Source organism: Etheostoma spectabile, chromosome 6 (assembly GCF_008692095.1).
Source record: "Etheostoma spectabile isolate EspeVRDwgs_2016 chromosome 6, UIUC_Espe_1.0, whole genome shotgun sequence".
Lineage (NCBI taxonomy): Eukaryota > Metazoa > Chordata > Actinopteri > Perciformes > Percidae > Etheostoma > Etheostoma spectabile.
Window position 1 is genome coordinate 5508604 of NC_045738.1, and position 9157 is coordinate 5517760.

A 9157-nucleotide genomic window follows, 5' to 3' on the forward strand; every position below is an offset into this window, starting at 1 on the left:
GTCCTAACATAAACCAGGAGCTGTTGGGGTTCAACAGCTGTCGGAGTCATTTCAGTGGCTGGCACAGTATCAGGTTATTTAACCCCACAGACAGTTGTGCTTCCTCTGCTTCCTTTCTGTTGTGAAATGAACGTCCACAAAACAACTGCTACAACTTAAACTAGAGTTACGCTAAGCTCTCAGTGACACAAACATACATTTCTAGGGTGTGCTGCCAGTGTGTTAACATTTAGCTGCATAAAGTTACAGTAGTTTAAAATAAACAGCGTGACTTAACGTTGCAGTAACTTAACGTTACCCATGTGTCCTTGCTAACATTTAGACAGCTAGCTAGGTTACCAAACGAGCTGCAAGTTACATGGCTAAGCTTCAGTCCCATCTTGATTGTAATACAGGCTAGTTATACAGTAGGAATGTATGATGCAAAATTAATGTTTTTCCCACACATAACATGTTAGTTGGCATTGACACTAGCTAACGTTAACGTTCAGAGCTGTTTGCTAGCCAGTGCTAATTAGCTAGCGGCGTTAGCATGACATTCGGGTATGAATGAATTAGCTAGCTAGCTACAATAACATAATTTATTGAATGAACGGCATAGATATTGCTTAAGCAGTGTGTATTATTGTGGTCTTTCTCAGCGGGGCAGTTTAGCTGCTGATAATTTACTAACCTGTTATATGGAGTAGGTTGAAGTTTGCAGTTTGCCTAGCTACAGGTAAACGTGCACAGCCTGTTCCCGGTCTTGAGACACACCATGCGCACTAAACGCAAGCCGTCACAGTCTGGAACCCCCTGCTTCCTTAAAGAGACAGCAGCACTCAAATTTACAGTGGTGGAGGCAAGAATTGATTAGATCAGTAAGCTAGTCCTTTAGCCGATAAAAGTCTTGTATTCAAAATATATATAAACAATCAATGTACAAAAGTAAAAATTCAGATTATGCAGCATGTCTGCTGTGAGTGTTAAAGCATACATTATAGCCTATTAACGTTAGTTGATACTGATAACGTATTAACATGTAACGTTAAGTGCCATGTTTCTTTTTTATTAACTAGTTAGGTAGTGTCTATTTTTATATATAAAATCTTAATTTAACAGTCTTACATTAACACTGCACTTTAGAAATCCAGATGTAAAAAAAAGGGTCGCCCCACAATTTAAAACACTGAATGGATGCTGATATTATTCCTAGATTATTTTGGGTCTTTTGGATGTTTTCACCTTGCCATTTTGTTTTGCTTTAATATTTACAATCATTTTTGAAGTAAATTGTTTTTAAATTAGCTGACTTTTTATGTATCTGTGCATTTGTCTCAAACATACATAATTAATGAATATTTTCCTATGACTGAGCATACTATGTGTAGTTTTTTGCATGATCCCCCAGTATTTGCCTGTATATATTGTGTTGCCACCTGAGGATGCTGGTTTTCCTTTTCCATTTAATCTACATTCTAGTGTTGTTTTGCAACCTGTGATAAACTTTTATTAATTTCTCAATTTATGGCCTTCATTCTGCTGCACAACATATGAGATTTTGCCTTCAATAATTACAAAACATCCTGCTCAAAACCTTTGGGAAGTCACACTTTTATTAAGCAGGTTCAGCTCCTCAGTGACTGATGTAAAAATACTTTGCCACCAGGTGTCACTGCAGCCTCATATTCTTATTTTAGAGGTCCAAATTTAAATACCGCTATCCCCTACAAGTCTCCCCTGAACACATCAATAGATAAAATAGGTCTATTCAATTGGAAGATTTTTTTATTAGATCCAGATGTGACTATTTACAATTAAAAAGAAAACTGTCAGTCCGTACAATTCCACATTCAATAAAAAGTAACTTAGTTTTACACAAAGATACACGTTCATATTCCCATTCTTGTAGCATTTAATCATAAACTAATATTCTGTGCTTAAAAAAATAGCAACCTATAATACTTTTATATTTAAAATTTCTTTTCAAATGAAAGGAAGACAAGATATACACAAGCATCAGTTACTGTAAACCTATATCAACCTGTACACAGCATAGAGAACCCTGTAAGCTACTGGCCAGACAACAATACAAGATAAATTAATTCTGCAGTTTCAAAAGGTTCCAGCCAAAATGACTCCCTGTTGACCGTTTATACATTTTCTGATTTGTTTTGATAAATCCCTGATCTACACGCACAACTTACTCCTAGTATAGACACTGCTAGCATTACCTTATTCAAAATGGCTACAGAATGCATTGCATGTTTGATCTTTAAAAGGAAGTACAAAACTCATAAAAAAAGTATAAATGAAGAGAGATTATCCAGAGCCAATGATATTGGACTCTGCGTTGGCTCATGCAGTGGATTGCAGAAATCAGTGATAAGAAAACCAGTATCCTATAGTCCTTTAGGCATTGGGTATGTTGGCACACATAAAAACACCAACAAGCCTCCTGACCTGCACCTTTTTCTATCTAGATTGACGCTTAAGTGGCCACCTCACATAACAACCATAAATACAGGAAAGCCAATTAAAAAAAAAAAGGCTCAAATAAAAGCTGTCACTACTCCTGTGATCAATATTACAATATAAAATATCATGTGCATTACAGAATATTTTGTAATTAGATCTTTCCAAGTTTCATTCTAACGTACGACAATAGCAGTCTGTACACAATTTATATAAAACACACAATATCCCAGAGATGTCCAGTCCTATAACAGAATATCCCAGTCTTCATCCTCCAGCCCGCTCTCACTGTAGCTGTGTGTCTTATCTTTATTACCGTGTGGAATATTATATATTGTCGTCATTATTATTACTATTATTGTATGTTATTACATTAACAAGATGAATTAGCTTTATCATAAAAAGAAAAGAAGAAAAAAGGCAACACAGAATGAGGCCGCATTAAAGGTTGTAACTAGATCCAAGTCCCTGAGGGGTACCACATAACAGCAGAGTGAGAGTCAGCCCTGTAGGTCCTGTGCCACTTCCCAACATCATTGGCACGTGGTTCCCCCTATCGTCCGGGAGAAATACTGCATCTGGTCCTCCCCACCACAGCCTTAGTTTAGTGAAAGCAATGTAGTGGGAGGGCGATGGACGGCAAGCAAGAAGCATTCTTGTTTTGAGTCAGTTCCAGGCTTTCCCTGATAATCTGTACAGTACATTCGGGAAACGTAAAAGGGCAATCTGTGTGCATAGGGAGCAGCTTCCAGCCACACAGAGATCTTAAGTGCTTTATTATCCCCGAAGAGGGTGGGTGGGGCTAAGGCCGATGGAACCTAAACAAAACAAAAAGATCCCGTGAGGCATTGACAAACATTCATATTCTGTTCAATTCATAATTCTTAAGATTTTCATGAAATAAGACCCCTGTATTTGATACTATTTTCTGTCTTTTATTTTTAGCACTAGCCATTTAATGTATTTAAACTTTCATCTCTGTGTAGCAGTTTTCATTGTTAGTGGTGGGGTCCGCCATTTCCCTTTAGGTGTTGTGTAGAAAACTACTTGTGCACCATGAAATGGTTCTTCATTGCATGATGAACAAAAGGCTTATTGTTAACAGAATTCTTTATTAAATCAAGATGAGTTTATTTGGTTGTGTGTGAGCAGATACACCAGTTGCTATTCTGTTGTTCTTCTGACACAGTAGCTTCACACAGAGTATTTGCTGGAATTATAAGGTTGAGGTCCATCCGATAAAAGGTATACCTTGTGTAGATTCTACTCTCTTCATGGACCTCCATTTCAGTGCTCTTATAATCGTTGAGCTCCTTCCGGATGGCCGCCTTGACAAAGCAACAGGAAAGAGATGGTCAGTGTGAACTTAAAAGGAAAAACGTGCCAAACACTACGCTTTATACTAATATTATGTGAAAAACAATCAACTGCTGGGAGATGTGTGTTGGGATTGTTATGTGCTTGCTGGCCATGGAGACCTGAATGTGTACCTTGTCAGCAGGAGTCAGCTTGGTCCACGGCTTTTCTGCTCTCCGATCATAGTCTTGAGCATCTGTGACTTCCACGTACTCGTGGAACCGCAGGATTTTTCTTGCCTGCAGTTCTGCAACTGTGGGTCTTTGACTCAGCTACAATAAACACAGGTCAGTTTAATATCCAGCAGATACATGATTTGACACCGGGATGTCTGTTGCGGATGTGATGCCTCACCTTCCTGGTCAGCCGCCGCTTGATCTCTCTAACCTCAGCTTGCCGGTCAGCCTGATTTCTGGCTGAAAAGATACAAGATAGTGAAGGAAAAAAACAACAACAGAGCTTTATTTAGATGCTGCATGAAAGCCATGCTTGATGTGCAGAGTTTTTGATGAGAAAAATCAGTTTACAAAATTAGACATCTGAACTGTAATCCATGTTTCAAACTGTCTTTTCAAGTGTACATTTTTGCTTTTACTGCACATATTCCATTAAATTATTTTGTACACTGTGAAGACCTGACTCAACAATGTTAAAATGTGGCTTTATTCACATAAACAAGTAATTTATGGACAAGTCATCAGTCCAAATTCAGCTGTGATGTTTGTTAAAGCCCACAAAGAAATTAGACTAAACAAGCCAAAGAGCAGCAGACTCAAAACTGGATTTTCTTAATAAAGGCAATATAAGGTCCAATAAGAAAAAAATAAAAAAGGAAAAAAAGATTTGATACTAACGCTGAAGGATGTTTCTTTGCTCAAGCTCTTCAGCAGTGGGTCTCTGGCTAAGTCGCCTGAATTGGGAAGAAGAAGAAAAGAAAAAAAGTAGTTGAACTATTTTTACACCGTTTATCACTTTGTCATTCAGGCAATAAGTAGGACAAAGATCTAAGAAATGATCTCCGGATTTATTCAGGAAATGCACATTCACTATTGTCACTTTCACAGAAAAAAAAGAAAAGGAACATGCACATAAGTGTGAGGAGTTATGTACTTACCTTGTGAGTGCAGTGCCGATCTGTGTGCGGATGGCCTCCCACTGCTCCCTGCTCTGCCAGGTGAGGCCGGTCTGTCCTGGAGGCTGGTCCTCTCTGTTGCTCCTGTCCTGGGCAAACCTGTCCCTCTCAGGGGCACAAGGACGGCTGCTCAGCTTCAGAGCCAAGGTGTCCTTCCTCTTGACCCTGCTGGCCAGGGCACCTAGGCAAAATCCAAGCAGAGGGGTCAGGTGTGAAGGACGACAAAAACAATGCAAGTGCTTCATAAAACTCTTAAAAACTAAACTATAAAACTAAAAACACTAAATAACGTTGACATCTTCAAACATGGCTATGCTTACTTAGTGGGGGCTCGTCCTCCTCATCTTCATCGGAGTCTTCCTCTTTATAAAGCACAGGACCATCTGAGTCGCTGTCCTCCCCACGCGTGTCATGCTCTCCTTCCTCCTCCTCTTCTACCTCGTCTTCCTCTTCACTGCTGTTTCCACCTGGGATGACGCAAACACCGGTGTCTCCGATCAAGCATCTGCGACTCCGTGGCTCCAGCTCTGGCTGGGGGATCTCCCCATCGTACTCCTCTTCTTCCTCGTCATCTTCCTCCTCTTCTTCTTCTTCCTCAGAGTAGTCATCTTCAGATCTAATGGAAATAAATAAATAAATAAATACACAGACAAGCATTATGGATACAGATCAAACATCTGTTTGTGTGTATTTCACTAATTTATAAGCAGCTTTTGTACTCGGCTGACAGTTCAACATAATGTGCTTTAGCCATACCAGGAGCCATATCCCACCCTTCTAACTATACCAGACGTTCTAATAATCAGGGAAAGGCTGCTCATTGCCACATGCAAAGCTGGATCTCATGTAGGTAGAAGCCTTGAAATACTTCTTCAGCTGCTCTCTTTTAGAAACTCACAGTTTTAGTGGTTGGATGCTGACAGGAAGTGGACGACCACCTTGGTAGTCCAGAGGGTTATCAAATAGCAGTGTGTGTGCACGCTGCGACCCGTCTGGATGCGGCTGAGCCGGGCCGGGACTGGACAGGGCTCGCTGGATCATGATATGCAGCGGGACGGGAGCCGGGCGCTGAGGAGACTCATTGGTCGGGCTTGGCGGGTCAAACAGCATGGGTATGGGTTGAGGCAGTGGGTGAGGGTAGGAGTGCTGATGGTGGAGGTGGTGGGCATGTATGTGTTGGCGGGGAGGAGAAGGTGGTATGTGTGTTGGCAGGGGAGGGGAGGGGGGAGGGGGAGGCAGCTGAAAGCCCATGAGGTTGCTGTGGTCCTCCAGGGAAAGAGGCGAGGGGATGATGGGATGGCTCGAGTCCTCTGTGTTGCGTTTGGTGACGGGGGTGGTCCTCTTAGGAGGCATGGGTGGAGAGGGCTTTGCTGGCACAAGACTGGCACCTCCAGTGGCTTGGCTATAGTCACCTGCAAATGAAAAAACTGTTAATATATACATACAATAAATACATCCAATCATATTAAAACAGCTTTGGCCTGTGAGTGAGTTGCTAGCAAGTGCTTTATATTTCCATGAATTTTTTCCTTGTTACATGAGTGCACATGCATCAGCCCTACATGTATGAAGCACTCAACATGACAGAATACACATGAACAAATACTTACTGGGATTACAAGTCTGACTGAGCATTATTGCGTACATACAGTGTGTCAGAACACATGAATGCACGCACTGCCCTAACAAACCAGTGTGCAGCATGTGCCCCAGGTCACAGAGATGAGAAAGAAACACACAGCCTACATGCTCTACACAGCCATATTCTTAACCTGCCCTTAAACCTGGTCTATTCACATCTTTAAAGTGCAAAAAGCTCCTAAACAAACCCTCCAGTTATTTGCATGCACATTTGTATATTTGCCATAGGATTCTTAAAACTTTATAGAACAGCGTTAATGCCACATCAATGTTAAAAGCCATAGCCGTGCTACTGAGGAGGAATAAGGGAAGGGAAGATCTACTGCATGTTGAAGGTCTGGTAGCTTACCAGACCTGAAACATGCAGTAGATCTTACTTTCAAAATTAAGTCAAGCCCTTATGTTAGAACCCTTTAGCCTTTCCATTCATCCATCAATTCATATCCACCCATCCATCCATCCACCCACCCACCCATCCATCCATCCATCCCTCCCAGTTGAGCTGAAGCTGAGTGGATTTGCACTATAAAATGCACTTAATGCATTGCAGGCCACAGCTGGAACCTGCTAAAGGCTATCCCTCATTCGCATGCCTAGTAAAAGAGTACAGCATTAAAAACATTCAACTGCTGCTCACTCACAGAGAAGTTGCCTCTCACGTACACAAAGCACCCAGCACACTCATTATCAGCTCATTATGTGCATGCGGCCTTATAGCCTAAGAAAAGCAATCAAGGTCAGTCAAGAAGTTAAAGGCGTTAGGGGGGGGCGCAAATAAGTTGGCAACGAGAAAGGACGCGACACGATGAAGAACGCAGACTCTGAAGGGGGACATTCCAGACATGGGCACCCTGGCCACAGAGATACCAGAGGGCATCCTTTTACCTGAGCGCAGGCCTCCGGCCCGTCGGCACAGGTAGACGGGCAAGGACAGGTAGACGTCGTAGTCGCACTCTCGCTTCCAGCAGGACCAGTAGAGCGGAAGCTGAGCGTTCTCTCCCCCCTGCAGGGCGGAGACTAACAGGGAGGAGATAGAGGCCTTCAGCTGGAGTCTTTACTTAATGTAGGTGTATGGTGGTACAGTATATGTTGTTGTATTGAGGGTGTGCTATGAAGGAGGGGCGTTCACGCCCTGAGGGTTCATCATTCTGTCTTTCTATTGAAAAGAAAAGTAACCACATTGTGGGGAACCCGCTTACTTGTTTTCCTGCCAAGAGTTGGATGAGAAGATCGATACCACGTTCACAACTGTCTGTTCAATATGAAGCTTCAACCAGGAGAAAGCAGGGGGGGGGACAGCTAGCCTGGCTCTGTCAGTTAACAAAATCCACCTACCAGCCATTATTACACTGCCCCCATGTGGGTCAAGTTTAAAAAGGCAAGCTACAATAAGCTGCGGGTTGCTTATAATGACTGTTTGCGTATTCTACTTGGGAAACCCAGGTGGTGTAGTGCAAGTGACTTGTTTTGTCAAGCAGGAGTTATTACTTTCTCCGCTTTACTGAGGAATTTGATGGTTAAATGGATCGGTCGCTTGAATTCTTCTTGTAACTCTGTCATTTTACATTTGATTGACCCAAGGGTCAGTGCTCTGCGATACCAGTCCCCCTTATGGGATTACTGTATAGTTGTCTTATTTGATTGGTGTCTGTCGTGTATCTGTATGTTTTCTGTTGTTGCTTTGTTTTTTTTTTTTTTTTTATGGACCATGAGTCTAAATAATAAAGGCTATCTATCGATCTATCTATCTATCTATCTATTAACGTTGTTTCTCATTTGTTTAATGCATGCAACAACTAAAGTGTAAAAAGCGGTTTCACCTTAGCCAACTCTCTTGAGGATGTAGCTTCATATTAAAAACGGAGAGATATGAGAGTGTCTTTCTTTAACTCTGAGCAAGAAAGAAAATGTGTATTTCGCAAAATGTCGAACAATTCCTTTAAAATTTTAAAATGTTGAGTTTGAGGCTTTTACTTCATGGACAGCTTCAGTAAACTGTCAACCACTGCATCAACAGTTTTCTGTTCTCTAAATTTAAGATAAGATTTTTGATTGGCCTATTTTTTATTCCAGAGCTCGTGAAGCTGAAAATGCAGTTTTGGTTTCCATGTGATGAACCAACATAGCCTCAAGTGACGACAAACAGGACATCTATTAATATTTTCCCTAATTTGACTAGTCACAGTCATCTGATGACATGACTGATAAATATGTGCAAAACAGCATACAACAAAAAACAACACCTGCAAACTTCAATCACACACGCAACTAAAGGCATGACAAGAGGTGCACACATTTTTTAGGTACCAAAAATCAAATCTGCTGATAAGCTAAAAATAAATCTAGTATTAGGGCAAGATCCCAGATGAGACAAACCCAGAGTAAACAACCACCACCACCACACTGCATCTGTGTGAGCAGCATTCCATAGCCACAAGAGTCCCTGTTATCTTCAGAGTGGAACATTCTGGGGAAAAGTTGCCGCTAAAATAGTCCAGGCGTAATAAGTAATTAGCTTGGGGAAAGATGTTATACCATTACCAGGGTGTGTATGTGTGTATGTGTGTATGTGTG

The 9157-nt window shown here is 41.5% G+C and overlaps 2 protein-coding genes across 13 annotated transcripts in view; both read right to left on the reverse strand.

The window, feature by feature from the left end:
- rcc1 (regulator of chromosome condensation 1) overlaps positions 1-797 on the reverse strand; it is a gene marked incomplete at its 3' end in the record, with an annotated part of 6854 nt that extends 6057 nt beyond the window's left edge. Inside the window, 1 exon segment of one of the 3 annotated variants that reach the window (XM_032519113.1) lies at positions 674-797. 3 annotated transcript variants of the gene reach the window in all.
- A 1658-nt stretch (positions 798-2455) lies between these two features.
- Positions 2456-9157, reverse strand: part of phactr4b (phosphatase and actin regulator 4b) — a 26191-nt gene continuing 19489 nt past the window's right edge. For 8 of the 10 annotated variants that reach the window (XM_032518878.1, XM_032518879.1, XM_032518876.1 and 5 more), the window contains 9 exons: positions 7469-7600; positions 5841-6354; positions 5263-5558; positions 4925-5123; positions 4665-4720; positions 4165-4226; positions 3945-4082; positions 3706-3782; positions 2456-3272 (listed from right to left, as the gene is read on the reverse strand). In XM_032518878.1, the coding sequence (XP_032374769.1) occupies positions 3257-3272; positions 3706-3782; positions 3945-4082; positions 4165-4226; positions 4665-4720; positions 4925-5123; positions 5263-5558; positions 5841-6354; positions 7469-7600 (1490 nt within the window). In that variant the 3' untranslated portion in view covers positions 2456-3256. The remainder of the gene's footprint in view (positions 3273-3705; positions 3783-3944; positions 4083-4164; positions 4227-4664; positions 4721-4924; positions 5124-5262; positions 5559-5840; positions 6355-7468; positions 7601-9157) is intronic. The other 2 variants (XM_032518882.1, XM_032518874.1) reach the window with 1 other exon arrangement.